Consider the following 20,294-nt stretch of genomic DNA (forward strand, 5'->3'; position numbering starts at 1 on the left):
TAGCCGGTCTCGGGCGTGGAGAGTAGGGTTTTTTCCCGCCAGTTTTTCATCCTGCAAGCAGGCAAACTGGCCCCGTGAACACACACACACAGAGATCTACAGCGATAAATACTTATCCCCCCCCCCGTGAGGGGGCTCAACTCTCCCCAATAGGGATGGGGGAGAAAAAGGGAGGAAACTCCATACGAATAAATAAATTATTGCAGTGGCAACTGGCTTTCAAAGTATTCTTGCAAAAATTTTTCATTTTCATATTTTTACTTTAAGCGGATATACAACTAAAGTCATTTTATGACTTTATTGATCAAGAATATAAAACTATATTAGAACTTGGTGTACACACTGGTTATCTTTATCGTCTGATTTGGAAAGAGTAATAGACTGTTTTTTTAAAGAACTCAAAATCATATTTTTCTTCTATCAATAAATGCACAACTGTATTAACAATGCATTTCTTTCTGAATCAACATTTGAATTAAGAGTTGAGATTGAAATCTCAATTGACAACATTAAAATGAAACAAAATAAACAATATTTACTTATCACTGTTGAAGAGTTATTGCTTAATTTGATTAATTATGGTTTTTAACACATTCACAACTAAAGCTCATCCTTTTGAAAAATTTAATTCTCTGTCCAGCAGTGCTAAATAAAATAAAACTGTAGAGTGGAAAAACATCACCACTAGCTTATCATCTATAAATTCAGTGTCCACATTAACACAAGTTTGGGACCCTGACAATTTGTTTTAATGAATTCTAATACCTGAAAATGTATACCAAATGGAAAATTGCATTTGGAACAATCTTCAAATGATTCTGTTAATGACAGAAAGAAATAGACATTTTCATAATAAAAACATTCCTTTTGAGAATATAAAAAACCATTGTAGAATTTATTTTCACACTGTCTGGTTCCATTGTTTCAGTAGAAAGATTTTTCTCTTTAACATACTTATATGTGGAGGTAAGGAGAAAAATCAGTTGCATATTGACAGTATAATCAATAATAATTATAAAAATCTGTTTCAAAGGATTGAAGTGCGATTTTCATGGGTGTGTGCTTAAAGGAAAAAAAAAAGCATTATGAGTGATACATTCTTCTAAAAGTACAGTCATACACTGACTTACGCGAATCCGGTGTTACGCGGTTTCTTATATGTACGTATTCCCGTCCCGCTCCACGCCTCACCACTACTCGTATCTTTCCGGCGCCGTTGCATTCGCCAATGTCGCACATGCTGTGAACAAGCACTGACTTGTTCCGTGCGTTTCCATTCATACACGATTTTTATAGTCTACAAATCTTGCGTTTGTTTAATGTTATGTTCTTGATAAAAATTTTATCACATAAAAAATAATAATGTCGTCCAAAAGAAGCAAGTCCGATTCTTCTACAGCTAGCAAGAAAAGAAAAACATTGACTTTGGAAACAAAACTCAACATTACTAAGGATTTTGAAGGCGGAATGAAAATTTGTGAGCTAGCAAAGAAGTTCGATCTACAGGAATCCACAGTAAGAACAATCATAAAAGAAAGGTTTACAGATTTTGGAGGACATAGATGCTAACGAGGAACGAATTGTAGCCACAAGGCAAGGAATAAAAAATCATTGGCTTGCTATGAAGAAATTTTGCGTGACAAGAAAAAGATATTATGCTGTCAGACGAATCTATTAGATTTTTTGAAATCATCAACATCGAAATAACTTTCTCTTTTTTATGTACAAAAAACTACAATTATGATTATATTTCTTAAAAAATATAGGTGTTTTTGTAAACCTTTGGTCCCAATTGTATGTTTGTATATATAAATTACATGCAAAATTATACCCAGAGTTACGCGAATTCGACTTATGCGCTTTTTGTTGGTCCCACCTACCGCATAACTTCGGGATATGACTGTATATAACGGTGTGTGTGTATATATATATATATATATGTATATATGTATATATATATATATGAAACAGGAACAATGCATTTGCATCAGCTACTAAAGCTGAATTCTAAGAAACAAACTGCTTTAACTTCATGTGAGAAAAGCGGATAAATTCTGAGTCACTTGTTAATGTATTTTATTTTAAATTTCACTTTTGTGTGAAATTTAAATTTTTAAATTGGCATTAAAAAAAATTAATGCCAATTTAATTTTCATGTTTTATTTATTACTATTTACTATTCAACAATTTGCTCCTTACTTAATTGCATTAACAATTTTTATAGCTGAAATGGTGAAGTTTAGGTCGCTGAAAATAATATATTTTTTTTTTAGGAAGCCCCCCCCCCCCCCAACAGTTTGTCCTACTTTTTTGTGTTTTAAATTATGGGCACCCTACATTAATAGTTAGTTTGAAAATTTTGCTCCATGTTTATCAGATATTCTCAATCTCTTATCCAGCACTGCACCTAAATAGGTTACCTTATACATAGACAAGATTGTTCCATTCAAGTTAAACACATCGTGAGTATGTAAATTTTGACCTTTTATTTTATACATTGTTCATTTCTCCATCTTGACAAGAGAAGTGCATATTTCTTGATATGCTGTTTTATGTAAAAAGTTGTAATTTCTGTTGTTTTTTTTTTTAGTTTAAATTATTATTGTTCCTTGGAAAGGCTGTTGCATGATGTATTGATGCCATTAATTCAGGATTAACATTGATATAGATTTATCAGTGTATCACAAGAATTAGGGAAGGTAAAACTTTAAGTCAGCTTAAACTATAAATTAAAGATACTAAGAAATTATATCATCATCATCAAATTCCTGACATGTACTCTCAAGGGGTGTACAGGATATGATAGTACTACATGAAAAATTTACATCATTACTAACTTCCTATCTACAATTTTCCTCCAAATCAGTCTGTTACTTGTCAAGACTCCAACATTATCAGATCTTATATTTCTATCATCTAAGGCACTTTGTACCGTATCAATCCACCTATATCTTGGTCTACCTCTGGGTCGTTTTCCTGCCAACCTGGCAGAGAACACTTGTTTTGCTAATCTTTCTTCGCCCATTCTGTTTAAGTGACCATACCACCTGAGATTAGCTCTGCTAATGCATTCCTGGATGCTGACAATATCAAATTCTTTCCTAATATCCTCGTTTTTAATATGATATTGCCATTGATGCCATCTGTTCATGCCTCTAATCTTTCTCAGGACTCTCATATCTGCAGTCTCTAGTCTTTGGTCAATTGTTTTACTTCTGACCCAGCTCTCAGATCCATAAGTTAAAACTGGTTTGAACACTGTCTTGTATACAGCTAATTTAGTGTTCTGACTAATTTCTCTCTTATTCCATATGAATTTATTCAGTTGACTTCCTACCATACCAGCTTTGTTGATTCTGTTGTCTATTTCTATATTTAATTTACCATCTTCACTAAAAATCGTCCCTAAGTAGCTGAAATGTTTTACTTGTTCCACAGGTTCTCCATTCACAACACAGTTGACATTTTCAACAATTCTATCTATTTTCTTTGTCTTTGTCTTTTTAATGCTGACCTTCATACCATATCTATTACAACAGTTATTCAATTTAGTCAGGGAATCTTGCAAACTTGTAGCGGATTTATTTAGAAGTATAACATCATCTGCATAAAGCAAAGAACTGACATTAACATCTCCAATTTTGATATCATGTTTAATACCACTTTCCTTCATAATGTGATCCATATAGATAATGAATAACAGAGGGGATAATGTACATCCTTGTCTCACACCAGATTTAACATTAAACCATCTTCTTGTACTTCCTTCCATTCTAACTGCTGACTTACAACTCAAATAAAGACTAAGTATTGCTTGATATAATGCCCCATTGACACCATATAACTGTAGCATATTGAATAGCTTTTCTCTTGGCACCTTGTCATATGCCTTTTCCAGATCGACAAAACTTAAATACAGATCTTTGTTATATTCCCATGCTTTTTCAACTATTTGTCATAAAGTGAAGATCTGATCCTGACAGCCTCTATTTGCCCTGAATCCAGCTTGTTCTTCACCAAGCTTTTCTTCAACACTTCTTCTCAACCATTTCTCAAGTATGCTTGCATAGATCTTGTCAGGAACACTCAGTAGTGAAATACCTCTGTAATTCTCACATTCAGTTTTATTTCCCGTTTTATATATGGGTACTAATAGAGCTCTACTCCAATCATCGAGAATTCATCCCTCTGTCCAGGCTTTCTGAACTATACAGTGCATATTGCATTTCTAGTTGAATATCATCTACTCATTCTGCCTTTCCACATGTCAAGCCTTTGATGGTTTTTTCTACTTCAAGTATGGATATGTATTCCTGACTGTATGCCTGTTGAGTGTTTTTTACCACTGTGCTATCACTGCTTGTTCCATTTAGCAATTTTTCAAAGTAATTACTCCATACTTCAAGGATATCTTTTTCTCCTGTTTTCAGATCACCTTTATCATCTCTAACTTCTTTTACAGCACTCTTTCCTCCATTTCTAAGCTTCTTCAACAACCTCCAGAATATCTTATCACCTTCATGATATTTATTTTCTGTGTTCTTGCCAAAGTCCTCCCATGACTTTTGTTTAGCTAGTTTTACACAGTGTTTCGCTTTCTTACATTCGTCTCTGTATTCTCTAAGAGCAAAAGCTGACTTATTTGCCAGGAACTTTTGATATGCTTTCTTCTTTTCCTTCACTGCCTCTTTAACTTTCTGTGTTCACCATGGAGTTCTGATTTTTCTATCCTTGCAGACAACCTCACCACATGCCTCTCTGGCTGAATCAATCAGGGTTTTCTTCGAGGCTTGCCACTGAATCTCCAAGGTTTGGTTCCTGTTCTCAAACTCTCATTTTTTCTTCAGTAATCTTTGTGTATTTTAGTCTACAGTTCACATCTGAGTGCTGCTCAACTTTTATTCACTTTAAAACTTTCTTACATGTTATTCTTTTCAATATGAAATTCAATTTTATCCTGCTCAAGACTAAATAGTGATTACTACCCAATTTCAAAATATATGTACATTCTGGTGTCCTGCACCAGGCAGAAAACATCACTATCAACAATAATATAGTCAATGAGATTTTTCTTATTCCTTGCCTCTTCTCTCAATGTGAATATTTGCACATTTTTATGTTGGAACATTGTGTTAGTAATAACCAGTCCATGTCCTGAGCAGAAATCCAACAGGTATTTGCCATTATTATTAGCTTTGCTCTTTTCTTCAAATTTTCTCAAAATATTTTTTTATGTCTGACAATCATTTCCTACTCTGCTATTTAGATCCCCAACAAGGACCAACTTTTCCTTTTTCATTGTGTCAGTTGCTTTCTCTGAAGCTGTGGTTCTTAACCTTTTTGAATTCATGGAATACTTTTGATTATAAGAAAAATTTGGGGAACACCAAAACATTAGTTTCATAAAACTAACAATAAAAATATGCATGGACCTTTATAAAAATGGAATGCAAATTGAATTTTAATGCAATACTTGAGCTTGTCAGCATTTGCAGATTTCACCAACATCAGGTCTAATATGTTATATAGTTACCCTCAGGGCTTTTTTTCAGTCGGAACGTATTCTGGTATACTTTTCGAACTTTAATGGTCCCTAAACACATATTTTATAAGTATTTCAAAACTAGGACTTTTGAATTTTAAATTCTCAGTTATGGTTGTTGACAACGTAAATCAAAGGTCATCTTTGGTTCATTTAATCTAGTGCTGCCATCTTGTGTTGTTGACACTGAACCTCGAAGATCGAAGTTTTCAATTTGAATCGATAGTCGGCTGGAAGTTACGGTAGTTACCGGAAGTGGAACTTCTATGTGAACAAGCATACAAGCAGATGTTCTCTACGCAAGTAGTTGCACTTTTACAATGTGGGTGAGTGAGATTAATGTGTTTCATGGAAGTTTCACGAGTTTTATGTGATGAATAGTAAAATAACACAATTTTTCTCTTCCGCTCCTGCAACTAAAAAATTAAAGCTCGAGAACAGTACGTAGAATGATAGTGATGGGGCAAAAATAGACCCGATGGACAGGGATGCAAAAACTGAGGGATAAAACACATGGCTGCTATGGTTGCTACAATGACAAGTAAAGGCGCACAAGAATATCTGCCCGACTGTTGGACTCTAGACCAAAAAGCTGATTTTTGCAACAAAAATGAATGGCTCTTGGTTGAGAATAAAAACATTGGCTGTAAAATATGTAAGCAAGTTTGGGAGTAGAAAGGAATAAGCAAGGTATGAATATTTCAAAGCCATGGGCAAATATTCAAATTTCTCATTATGGTAGGAATAAAAAAGAGCAAATGACTTCACTACGTAAAAAAATTCATGATCATAAGAACAGCTCAGCTCACATTGCTGTTGCTAAAATTATAGAATCTGCAAAAGAACGAAAACTGTAGGTAGCTTATTCAAAAGCATTTGAACATGAGAAGTCACTTGTAGAATCTTCAGAACAGCATATAAAGTTGCAAAGAAAATCCAGGCTTTCAATGACTTTGAATCAGAAATTGGCCTCCAAGATTTGAATGGCAGTGACATGGGTCAAATTCTACATTCTACAAATGCTTGTATGAATATAACAAATCATATTGGAACTGAAATTAAAAAAATACTTTTTAAAAAATAATAGTCAAACTGTGAGATTTCCCTTTTGATTGATGAAAGCACCCCTATTAGCCAGTTGTCATCATTAATAATATACGTACGCACAATGCTACCTGATATGGAGCAACACACAAATATTTTTATTGGCATTGTAGAGTTAGAAAATGTATCTGCACAAGGTATTTTTCATTGCTTGATGAATACCCTTAATGAATTGGGGTTTCATGATGATTATTTGAAGAAAAATCTTGTTGCCATTGCCTGTGATGTTGGGTATGATAAAAGGAGTAGTCGCTTTGATTAAAGAACGTTATCCTCACATTTTGGTTTGGCATTGTGCCAACCATAGACTCGAGCTCTCTGTTGGTGATGTTGTAAAAAAAGACTTCTCAGAACAAATCAACCACTTCAAGTCATTTCTTGACAAACTTTACAGTCTCTATCACCAGTCACCCAAAAATGTCAGAGAACTAGGCAGTAGGTGAAGATCTTGAGAAGGAAATCTTCAAAATTGGAAGAGTTTTAATTACACGTTGGGTGGCTTCTAGCTTTATTAGTGTTTCTGCAGTGTGGAAGGATTATGAAGCATTTGTGGTTCATTTTACAGCAGCAAAACAAGATGAAAACAGAGAAGTCTGAAAGAGTTATGTATGAAGGCCTTTTGAAGAAAATAACAAGTGTTGATTTTATTTTGGATCTTGGATTAATGTGTGATGCTCTCCAAGAATTGTCAGAGCTTAGTACTGAACTACAAGCAAGGGATATTACACTCTACAAAGCTCATAGCAGTATATCAAGGCAGATTTGGCTGTTTGAAGACAGGAAAGTCAATGGCAGGCCTTTTTATTGTGAAGCTGTACAAGCAGGTAAAAATCTGAACTTTAAAGGAATGACTTTGGAGAAGAGGGTAACCAGTCGATCAACAAATGTGAATCGTTCTCTTGATCCTACAAAATTTTATGACTGCTTGAAACAACGAATGGAAAATCGCCTTCTATCTCCAGAAGAGATGCAAATTCCAGATTGGACAAAAGTGTTGTATCCAGAATGTTGGCCAGACGGTGCTGAAAGGAATGTTACTTTCGGTGAGACTGAAGTGGAGAATTTGTGTAAGAGGCTAAGAATTCCAGAACGATAGGTTGTTAGAGGTTTTAGTGAATTCCTGACAGAGAAGAAAATGCCTGCTGCACTATTGCAGTTAATAAATACCATCACTAGCATCCATTTCTACTACTGAATGTGAGTGTTGCTTATCCCAGATGAACCTGATTATCACACCGACAAGAGCGTCTCGACAAATGAAGACCATAAGTACACTGATGTTCATCAAGCTGATTGGGCCTCCTCTGCCTGTTTTTCTACCCTTACCATACATCAATTCCTAGTTCCTGAAAGGCACACATCTAGAAACAGACACGAAGAGTAAGGAACAAACTCGTGAAGATGGCAACACCAGTGTGATGAGCCAATTTTGAAGCTATTGTGAAAATTAAGGTATTTTTTAAACTTTTTTTCACCTTTGCTTTAATGTTTTATTTCCATTTGATATATATAATATCCATTTGTCAAAAGTAAAAGAATGAGAGCTTGAAAGGCCCAGTATGTTTCGATTTTCTTGTGTTATGAGATGAGATGGTAGAGTTCCGGTAAACTTATATTTAGAAAAAAAGCCCTGGTTACCCTCATTTCTTTGTCTGTAAGTCTTTCATGCTTCTTAGTTTTTATATTGTTTAATATTGAGAAACCAAGCGCACACAAATATGATTTTGAAATCTGTAATAAAATTTTCAGTGCCTTTGTGGAGAGAGCTGGCTATTCGGCTTTGACAAAAATCCAAAATTTTCAAGAGTTATTTCAGAGAATTTCATTTTTAGAGTACAATCTGCTAACAAGGTAACTAATTGTTATTCTTGTAATGAAAATTCACAACTCGATGTATTAACTGCCAAATGGATTTCCTATCCAGTCATAATTGTATGCATTTAAGGAAGGAAAGTAACTTGAAATCTTGTCTTCCAATATTCTTAAATGTTCTGTTATAATGGAAATAATTCCCTCGACATTTTTATTATGGAGCAAAGGAAACATATCTACTGTATTGTTTTCTGATATGCATTTTTTCCAAAGGGATACTTTTTTTTTTCTGAAAAGCTGAAAATTTGTCGGTGGATGTCAAAATATTTTCATTTTTCCCTTGGATACTTGTATTAACGCTATTTAAGTAATTGAAAACATTGGCTAAATATGCCATTTTAGCATCCCAAATATCATTTTGACGACATTTTACAAAAGCATCTGTACCTTCATTTTGGGGGAAAAAAAAAAAGCTAATAATCATTCTTAATTTCTAAAATTCAGAATAGCACTTTACCCCTGGATAACCATCTTATTTCATTGTGCAAAAGCAAAGATTTATACTTGGCTTCCATAGATATGCAAAGTTTTTTTTTTTTTTTTTTTTTTTTTTTTAAGCATGTTTTTAAAGGTCTTGACTTGATGTAATTTACCATATTTACAACTTGGTGTAGAGGTTTTAATATTGCTGGTAATGTTTTTGAAAGTAGGGATTCTCTGTGCAAAAAAACAGTGCGTAGATATAATATTTGGGTTTATTTTCTTTGCATGGGTTCTCCTAGTTGTACTTGCCCCATCATTAATATTTGCCTCAGAATCACGTTTTCATGCATTATATGCTACTACGATGTGAGACAATCCACATACTAAATACATATTAAAAATGGACTGTGCGATATTATGATATTACACAACACACAAACCGAACACACATCATGAATGACTGTAAAAGAGATGCTCCTCCTTCTGCAAACACATGACCTATAAACGATATTCTATTGGTTTAGAAGTCAATACGCATAGCAGTCTTCAGTTGTTAGGATCAGAGTAGCCAATTACACTCAGAACTGTGTTATGTGACATCTCTCACCGGGGGAACACTGGTTAGGAACTACTGCTCTAAAGCCTCAAAAAATTCCTTTAGCACTCCACTTCTACCTTAGTAGAATCTTCTGTGGAACCATAGGCACAAATAAGTCTCACTGTCCAGTTCCCCATTCTGATATTTGTCCACATCACTCTACTTGAGATGGCCTGCCATTCAAGAAAATTAGCCTCATATTTAGTGTTGAATACTATGGCTACTGCTTCTTTTCCTTGATTGTCATTGCTTGAATATAACATTTTGTATTTATTGCTCAGAAAGATCTCACCAGTTTTTGTCATTTTTTGTTTCAGTCACCCCTATTGTGTCGATCTGGTACAGGTAACCCTCGTATAACGAGGTACTTATATAACGTGGTTTTGATATAATGCGGTCTACAAATTGCAGAAACCCTTTATCTTTTCACATATTTTTCACCATGCGACTTAAAAATCAAATTTTATCTTCGTTAAAATTTACATTCGCCCGTATCGCGCATGTAGTTATAAGTAGCGAATTTATATTCGGGGAAATACCCTTTAGCACTCATGTACGTCAATTGTTTACTGTATAAAGTGTTTGTTGTTGAAGGTTGTCTTCGTTTTCTGCCAGGAAAGCACATTAAAAATCATAAGTGTGTTAATCTCAAGCTGAACACTTTATTTTCGGGTGAGTTACATACAATATGCAATGCTTTTTTTATGTAAAAAATTTATTTTTATAGTAATGGTCACTTAGAGGGCTTTTGCGATATGGTTGAAAATGAAATTAGTGAATTAATTGATGGGGAAATAGATTTAAATAGGAGGAACTGGTACAGTTAATAGATGACGTTGAACCAAATGGCGAGGAAAGTTCTGCCGAAGATTCTGATTGTGATGAATCCGTTAAAGAAATTAGCAGAAGGATTGGACTTGGCAAGAAAGTTATTTTATGAATAATGATCTCTCGATGGAGTGCTCCGGAAAATTCACGCGACAATTGGATATTTGTTTTGCTCCATATTATGAACTTAATAAAAAAAATTGCAGCATAGTGGTAAGCAAGAAGTCAGTAATCTTATTACTGACTTCTTGATAACTAAACCAGCCGAATCATGCAATGAGAATTATACAAATGATGTGCAAGAGATTTCAAGTGATGACAACGTCCAGCCATGTGTAAATAAAGAACATCTACGTTCTTTTAGATTTGAAGACAGTGATGACAATTAAAATATGCACTTTATTTTATTTTGCCTAAAACATTTATGCATTATGTGCGATGAAGTTTATGTACAATACATAATTTTTATAATTTTATACTGTGTATTTGTTTCATAGTTTATGTTTTCTTAACTTACATGAATTACCTGAAGTAAATAAAAATATTTTTTTGTTGGATATGTCGTTGTTTATATAATTTTTAAAAATAATTATATCGGAACATAACCCTACTTTTTTTTATGCGATCTGAGTCTCACATAACACGATTTATATAATGCTGCATTTCTATGAAACCTAACATCCGTGTTATACGAGAGTTACCTGTATTTATCCAATTCCTCAGCTAACTCCATTTCTTTGCCATTCAGGCTTCTTCTTATGTTGATAGTACTGATCTTGAACTCTAGATGTTGAGTTGAGGTGTGTTTTAACATTTGTTCCAGTAGCTAATTTTCGCTGTTTGCCCTGGTTCCCTGGCGAAAACAATGGAGGCCTTGTTTAACCGGGCGATGCCCCAGCAGGCATGAAATTCTCTCATGTTGTACCATTTGGCCTAAGATTATTGGCATTAGTGAAACCTGGCTATAAGAGTCAGATGTAGCAACTGGAATCGAATGTAATGGATATAGTAGATTTAGGAAGGAAGTGATAGGAGAGGTGGGGGAAGGAGGTACTACTAATGATGATTTGTGTCCAGTTAGGTTAGAAACTTATGAGAGCATAATAATGTTCCTTGCATCAATGAGTTTTAGGCTATCTGGTGTGAGGTCAAGGATAATAGGATGAAATATATGGTGGTGCATTGCTACAGACCTGGTGGGTCAACTGCTGGGAAAGATGAAATGCATTGCCAAATTACCCTGAGCAAGTAATCATTATGGGTGATTTAAATTATCCAAACATTGATTGGACATAAGAATAAAGGAGAATTTATTGAACTATTGCAAGACAACTTTCTCTCAACTTATGAAAGAAGAAACTTGAGGTAAAGTATTAAATTTAACCACAGCATCAGAAGAGATCTTAGTTAGAATATGACTGTTTTTGCTACCATTTGGTGATAGTGATCATGCCATATAGTCCCAGAAAGTAGCGAACTATATAGATGTTCCAATTAAAATTGGTTTTATGCTGATGTACAAAGCTGGAAATTATAACAAACTCAGGAGAATGCTATGTTTGGTTCCATGATATCAGTTATTGAATGGGAATGATATCAACAATGCATGGGAAGTTTTTAAAGGTACTTAAATGTGGTAGTATCTGAATGTGTTCCTAGAGTTCGAAGAATAAATAGGATGGGAGTGAAATGGATTAGCAGTCTTATTAAGCAAGAGTCCATAAGAAGAAGAAGATGATGATGTGAAAGGAATATCATAAGTGAGAGGAGGTATGAAATATATAAATCATGGGTCAGAAAAGTTATAATTATTATGGTTACAATTTCCCTTCATACTAAATTAGAGTATGAAGGGAAATTGGCTGTGTAGGCTAAGGGCAAACCAAAAAATAAATAAAAAATTATTGCTGTGCTTCAAATAAAAGAAAAAATGAATGTGGAAGAAAAACTTTAGTGAATGCAGATGGTAACCTTGTTCAGAAGCAGATGAGATTGTTCAAATAATGTGTGCTCACTTTACTAAGATCTATCGATATGGTGCACAGTGCTACCACTACATTAGGTGAAGAGATAGAAGTGCTATTGCATAACCTGGATATGAATTTGGCAATGGGGCTAGGAATTTCACTCAAATCAGATTGGTCTTTGACATGCTTGTACAACTTTTTATAAGTGTGGTGCACAAACTGATGTGTCTAATTACCAACCTGTCATCCTGAGTGTTTGCAAAGATATTAGAGAAGTTTGTAAGAACTCCAATACAGAAATGGATTGACAGACAAGCTAGTCTTGTAATGAACAGCATGAGTGTACTAAAGGGAGATCATGTTTTAGCAGTTTGCTTACATTTGATAAGAATATTACAGCTGAGTTAGATATAGATAATGGATACACTATGATACTCTTGGACTTTGCTAAGGCATTTGATAAGGTACCATATGAGGTACTATTGCATCAACTGGAGAATATGGGATTGGAATATAAACTATTGACTTGACCTGGATAAGTGGGTGGCTGATTGACAGGTATCAGAAAATGATATATTGTGAGGGGGGAGTCCACTACATTTAAGGTGGCCAGTAGTGTAACCCAGGGATCAGTCTTGGGGGGGGGGGGACATTATCGTTCAATCTATACATTAATAATATTGGGAAATACCTGACAGGAGATGTTCAATTGTTTCATGATGATGCAAAGGTAGGCAGAGCAATCAGGGATGCTACTGATATACAGCGCTTACAGAATGATTTGAATAAGCTGGAATAGGGAGCAAATGATAATGGCTTTCCATTGTTAGTAAGTATAAAGTAATCCATTTTGACATGATGAGATTTCCATTAGCATATTATATTAATGGCACTAAGGATCTTGGAATTATGGTGGATAGGAAACTGAAGTTCATTTGAAACAATTGCAAATACAACTCGGAGGATAATTGCAATGTTGAAACAAACATTGACATGTTTAAGGATATGGAAATAATTTTGCCTTATTTACAAGGCCCTTGATACAACAGCACCTGGAATACTGTGTGCATATTAGTCGTCCTGGTGTTGCACCACCTTACCCCAGTCCTGAAGATACTTTCAGGTGCAAACTTTGTTTGCTCACACTTGGATAAAGGATTAAACTAAATTTATTATATTCTAACCAAGTGAAAAATAAACTTTCAACATAGATGTTTCACCAAAGACATTGTTTTTCTCAGTTCTTTTAATTACAATCAATCTCAACTGACCTTAACTGGAGTTGAGGATACTATTCTTCATTAACTGAAAAAAAATATTAACATAAAAAAAAGCTGCAATTTTTTTTTAATGTAAAAGCAGGACATATACAGTATGTCCTCGGTTTATGCAAATTCAAACTTATTCAACCTGATATTTAGCTGTTTTCATTATACTTTTACAAAGTTATGTACTTACAAACATTTTAGGAAACTTTGGTGACTATTGAGAGTGAATGGGACCAATCATTCATCCTCCCATTCTCATGTGATCTATCCAACATTCTGCTTCTTTATCATTAGTCTCGTTTGTGCTGAACTTAGAAGTGTTCATCTATTTTGTTTATTGTGGGTTTATTTTGATCACCTTTCATAAATTTAATTTGTAGAGGTCCATAATTTTGCATGTTTAATTATGAATCACTGTCCACAGTACTGGACCTTCCGAAGAAAGTGTCGTAAGTTTAATTCTAGTCCAACTTAAGGAACTTTTACTAAGCCACCTTTTTTCGACTTGTTCCTGAGTTAGTCAATCTCTGGCATAGACAGGCAGGTTTTTTCTCCAAGAAACATGAGTTTTTCATCTTGTAAACTCGAGAAAAAAATGGGATCATGATATCGTGACACTGGTCAGTTGCCTCTCTTCACCAGATGCCAGATATAATTAGTGATAGTCTTGGGCCAACTATCTCTGATTAGCTATCGGTGGAGATTGAACTGTCCCTTCAGTCTTCAAAAGTTAGATAGGGCTAAAATGGCTGTTCCTGCTCCCTATAGAGGAATAAAAGGCATTTGCTGCTAATGATGATATTATTATTATTATGTAACACCTCCAGGGAGTCCAAAGACTCATTGAGGGAGAGTGTGCCAACAGCATTGAACGACTGATTCCCTTTCAACTACTAACCACACTCAAGCTTGCTTAACGTTGCTGAGCCATTAGTAGCAGAGGCTCTACCAATTGATCAGAAATATTTATTAATATAAAGAATAGCCCAAAAAATTATGTTCTGCATTTATAATTTTCCAGGGAATGCATCCATCTCCCGCCTTTATGTGTACTCTACTTGAATAGAAAACTCCTATTCTATTTATGTGGAGGACTCACTGTATATCAAATACAAAATCATTATAACTTGCTCTCTCTGTGGGCTATTTCATGGAAAAATACTTGAGACCTCTTGAAATTTTTATCCATTAGAATGGGGTATCACCTAAAAAGTCAGTTAATTACAACTATACCAACTTCTGATTTCAGTTTGTAACTGTGTTTTTTTTTTTTTTTTCTTCTTCTTCTGTGCTGATCAAAAAGATCAGCACAGAAGAGGAAGAAAGTGTTAGCTTCAACAACACTTTGATTTCTAATATTGACTGATTGGCCTGAATCAGTATTCATTCATCAGTGTGTGTAGTAATTAATTACATTTTTTTATGTAGCCACTTCCTTGGTCAGTAGGTAAAGATCAGCCAGTTGAATAGGTGAAATGGTCAGATCTCTAATGGCTGAATTCATTAAGAGAAGCTGTTTTTCTCTGGTATGATTCATAATCTAGTAACTTACCAGAACACATGCATTGAAAAATTTAAGAAACTATATACATCATTTATAATTAATATAATATGCAAAAGTAGAATCTCCATTAGTAAGACAGCATTTTTTTTTCTAATACTCAGGAGGCATATATGATATTTGCAAATCCATGTTCACAGTGCAATCCAAACTCATATGTTGAGTAATTATTTTGACAGCTGCATAAATTTAACTGATTGCAGTCCTAATGCTTATTTAAAATAGCTAATGGTACAGATTGTGAAATTTCCCACTAGAAAATGATAATGCTCACTTAATTTTAATAAATGCTTCAGAAATTCATTTTCTTGTTCTATATTATTTTTATTTCCATTTTATTTATATGAGCATCCTCTGAAATATATGATAAAATTCTGCTTAATATAACTAGGGACATGAAACATAAGTCACACTGACTATTGTTTGGTTAAATTGTTGCATATTTTTGTTCACTGACATGAAAACAGTAGATTTCAACTTTGATTAGAATCTCGCTTACAAAAGTTTGTACACTATATCAGTACTGTAGGTGGGCAAAATTCTGCTTAACAGACCAAACATGGAACTTTCCTCCTCCAATAATTAAAGTGGTAGTCTCATCTGAGTGGTTAATCTAGAGCCCAGGAATAACTCAAGATAGCAAACAAAATAAATCATAGTAATTTATTGCATTTTATGAAATACACATAAAAACTAATGAATAAGATCAAGTGCCAAGATACATTTTCTGGTTAAATATTTATTCCAAAATTTTATTCTATGTAAGTCCACAAGTTATAGGTAGAAAGGAGATGATAGAGTGACTCACTTAGCAAGGTTGGTGAGATGAGGAGATTTTACTGTTTATACATACACACACACACACACACACACACACACACACATATATATATATAATACAAATTTAATAGAGAAAGGATTATACATAGAACAAAGGGTGACAGAGGGAGAACAAAAGTCCATCCATGGAAGTTCTGGAAAAGAATAATGAAGAGGGATAGTAGCAATAAATATTTTAAATGTAGAGTAGTGGGTAAATGGTATATGTTGTGAATGAGTTCAAGGTTTAGTAATGATATGTAGATCAGGTTTGCTTACAGGACCCTTCATGATGAGTTTGTTAATTCCATGAACATTTGTTATAATATTGCTTTTATTTTATTTATTTTTTACTTTTAATATTACTCCTACAAGAAGCTTTAAAGCCTATAGCAAATCAGTGCCAATCAATTTAATTAAGTTATACTCTAAAGCAGGGGTTCCCAACCTTTTTGTTTCCTAGAGCACATTCTAAAATACCGATAGGGCGACGGGCACCATCTATTTTTTCAAGCAAATTTTTTGAATTCTTTTGTTAAATGAATACATACAAAGTTTACATTATCATTAAATGCTTTATTACTTAAAAGTTTACATTATATAAAAATTTAAATATATATATGTAAGTTAGTGTGATCTTTATCATTGCATTTCATTGGCCATTGCTTCATAATTAGGAGATATGATGATATTCTAGTTCTTAAACTGGAATGAACAACTTCGAATGTGCATCTACTTTACATTGTATGCGTTTAATACTCGTCATGTGTCATTATCGCATGCATCATATAGCATGCCATGAATTGTTGCGTGATTATTTCAAACTATACGGCACAAGGTTGAACAGCGGCGGGCACACACAAATTGGTCGACGGGTGCCCGCAGGCACCCCTGCTCTAAAGAATACAGTGTACCTTTAGTAGAGTATTCTTAACACTCCATAGCTTAGTTAGCTTTCACAATGCCTTTTGGTTGCAAAGGTTTGAATTTGAATCTGAGATATGAAGAACATCTATCAGAGCTTTTGAAGGTGAGTAATCCAGTCTTATATGGAAGTGGAAGAGTTTTTCATCCTGCAGACCAACCAAGAACACACAGTTTACAGCCATAACATACTATATAGATAATTAATTAACTACCCTATCAGAACATTAGCTTTGGCCATGACAGGCTATTGGACCTTAACATGAAGCAGAGTTTAATGTAGTTCTGCTATAAACTTTATTTTTATTTATTTAGAGATTGTTTTCCTATCATCTGTTTATTATTATGCTGATATATATAAAAAAAATTATTTTATTTTGTTAATTAATTTATATTTTTGTATATATATTAATTTTTTTTTCACCAGAGGTCAAAATGTCAAGTGTTATTTTTATAAGTGAAGTGATTACTACAACATGTGTGTTTTTGTCTCCATAAATTCTTCTTCACTATTAAGATGAAGCAGAAAATGGGATTCTTTACATCGTAGTGTTAACTATAACACTGCATTAAAGCAAAAATATTTGTAATAAAAATTGAAATGTTAAGATAGATTGGACATGAAAATCCTGTGAAATGTGTACTAACTGTGAAACAAGAATTTTGTGACCTCTAAACACAGGTGTATAAATAGGATGGAGAAAGATCTAAAGAACTTGGAACCAATAATTATAATATTATTTTGTGTAATATAAAATTATTATGCAATGTGGGGAATATAGTGAAAAATCTGTTAAGAGACCAGACAGTGCATCGCTTGAGTAGTAGGCTAATGGTGATACCTCTAGACATAGCTGAAGATAATTTTATTTTCTCTTCTACTTAAAATAAAATAGCTGTATTAAATGAGTATTTTAATTATGTTGTTGTTTATTCTACAGCCAGTTACACACTCCTTAATTCTTGAGGATATGGGGGAGCGTGGGGGTCTGTTGCTTTTTTTTTTTTAGTAATTAAATGTTAGGATGAGGATTTCCTCATCCTAACATTTGGCTAAATGGTAAATTGCAAATAACATATTGTAGTGATTTATTTATTTATTTATTTATTTTTTACATGTAATGAATATTACAATAGTTGATTGATTTTCATATGTTAAACCAAGTTTCTATATTAATAGGTTGTGTGTCATGTAACTCATTGTATAACTCCAAGTTGCTAACTTTATTCTAGACATTTATAAACTAATTCATCTTTTGTTATTTTCTCTTTTCAGGTCACAGTCTGTTCATTCCTTCCTTTGATGATCCTTATTCTGGCTACACTTTTAGCTTTTTATCCTTCCTTGGCACAGTTCACTGCCACTGCAGATTATACCTGACCTGGGAACATATACAGGACCAGCTCTTTTTTTTTTTTTTGCCTTAGAAGTGCAGCATAGCACTTGTCAATTCACAGACAAGCACAGGGAGTGCAGCAGATCAAAATCTGTTTGAAAGTTTGTGGATACACTCCATGTTGTTTAAATACTTTATACTGAATAATCCATTGTACACGTACAATGGTGAACAGCGTTTATATTGTGAATTAAGACTGAATGTGTCATTAAATATGTGATTTAATTACCACCCAACCTCCACCTCCATATGTCTCTAAATGAGCAGTGTGCTAATTTTCCAGGAGTCATATAAGATGAGGAAATAGAAGGAAAGGCCCTTCCTCTTTATGGTGTACTTTGAGAAATGAATTGTCAGTGTTGGTTTAGACACTCTTTAGAAGGGGATTCATTGGACAGTGTAATTTCTCAAAATCTGTAGCATGTCCTGGAAAGTTGTGTAGATATTTCCAAACCTGCATATGTACAGTTGCACATTTAACAATCATATTATCACTGTTGAAACCAACTTGAAAAGTACTTTCAGATTATAATGGAATAATGGTGAGTGGACTCACCTGTATATGGGGCACTGTAGGGTAATGTATAATATCGTTTCTTAAAAATATAGGAGACAACTACTATTTACAGAATGCTAGACTGCCATTTTGTAGATAGCTGAATCGCTCCCTGTCTGTATAGTGAAAAAATGCCTTGTAAATATGCACCACAGTCATTTTCTAGCCTGCAAGAAAGAAAGAATTATAAAAAAAAAAAAAAAAAAAAAAAATAGTTGCTCTGCAAGTTTGTTTTGCTGAGTGCTTGAATTATGGTGTGTTGTGAATCAATTAAATTTTGTTCTCAACTTGATTAAATAAAATATATGCTGACAGAGGGTGTAGTTCTATTTGGTTATATATATATATATATATACAGGGTGTTCGGGATAAATTTGACATATTTATAATTAATTATATTTTTCCGTAAGTTACATGTATTAACACACACTTCTCTTCATTTAAAAGTTTGGACCCTTCTTCATTCATATACAAGATGTCAGAAAGGATGGATAGCTGGAACCCACCTGAATCATGGAAGAGAATAACTTGTATCATGATGATTCGTGCCCGCCATCAAAATAAGGATATTACGACTGCTGCCCAATGCTCCCTGAATACAGTAAAAACAATCAGGCATGAACTAGAGACTTGCAATGGTGACTACGAGGATGTAGCAAGAAGAAAGATCCCTAGCAGACGATCTGATTGCGTTCGTACAGCAGAATTCCTCGCAAATCTGCAGGAACAGGTGTTGAAGAACCCTGGCATTGGAATTCGGGCTTTGTTCGTGGAGTTGCTAACTGTAGTCAAGCCCTGGATAACAAGGGTAGCCAATGGTAGGCCGTATGTATGGCAGCAGGATTCGGCCCCTTGCCACACCTCTGGGAAAAGTCAAAAATGGTTGTCTGAAAATTTCTACGACTTCACCAGTCCAAATGTTTGGCCTCCAAACTCCCCAGACCTTAACCCCATGGATTATTGTATGGGGCGCAGTTGAAAAAGACACCAATCGCACTTCCAGTAATACAAAAGCCCAGTTAATGGATAAAATTAAAACAGTTTTTGCGGCCCTTCCCAGGGAGACTGTAGCATCAGCTTGTTCGAGGTTCCGAAGCAGAATTGAAGCTGTGATCGATGCTAATGGTGGTTATTTTGAGTAAATCTTGTTGATAGTATTGTAATTAACTCTGCCTGTAATGTTTTTTTGTCAATTCATTAAATTTAATAGATACAAAGAAGATTTTCTTTTTCCTTACGAAACTGTCAAATTTATCCCGAACACCCTGTATATATATATTATCATAATTCATTTTTACTCGGTGGGAAATATTATTAAAAAGTTTTAATGACTGATACCAAGAGATAAAGAGATGACATGGTATATTTGTAAAGATACTACTAGTTCACTAGTTTCGTTGAATAGATCAACATCTTCAGATATCACAATCAAAGA

The 20,294-nt window shown here is 34.1% G+C and overlaps 1 protein-coding gene across 3 annotated transcripts in view; it reads left to right on the forward strand.

The window, feature by feature from the left end:
* The window catches only part of Slmap (Sarcolemma associated protein), a 545,241-nt gene extending 526,066 nt beyond the window's left edge, over window positions 1-19,175 (forward strand). For all 3 annotated transcript variants that reach the window (XM_090409867.1, XM_090409869.1, XM_090409868.1), the window contains one exon: window positions 18,183-19,175. In XM_090409867.1, coding sequence (XP_090265993.1) covers window positions 18,183-18,287 — 105 coding nt within the window. In that variant the 3' untranslated portion in view covers window positions 18,288-19,175. The remainder of the gene's footprint in view (window positions 1-18,182) is intronic.
* Window positions 19,176-20,294: the final 1,119 nt, after the last annotated feature.

Source organism: Typopeltis vanoorti, chromosome 20, assembly GCF_054136105.1.
Source record: "Typopeltis vanoorti isolate ZY-2024b chromosome 20, IOZ_Tvanoo_1.0, whole genome shotgun sequence".
NCBI classification, from domain to species: domain Eukaryota; kingdom Metazoa; phylum Arthropoda; class Arachnida; order Uropygi; family Thelyphonidae; genus Typopeltis; species Typopeltis vanoorti.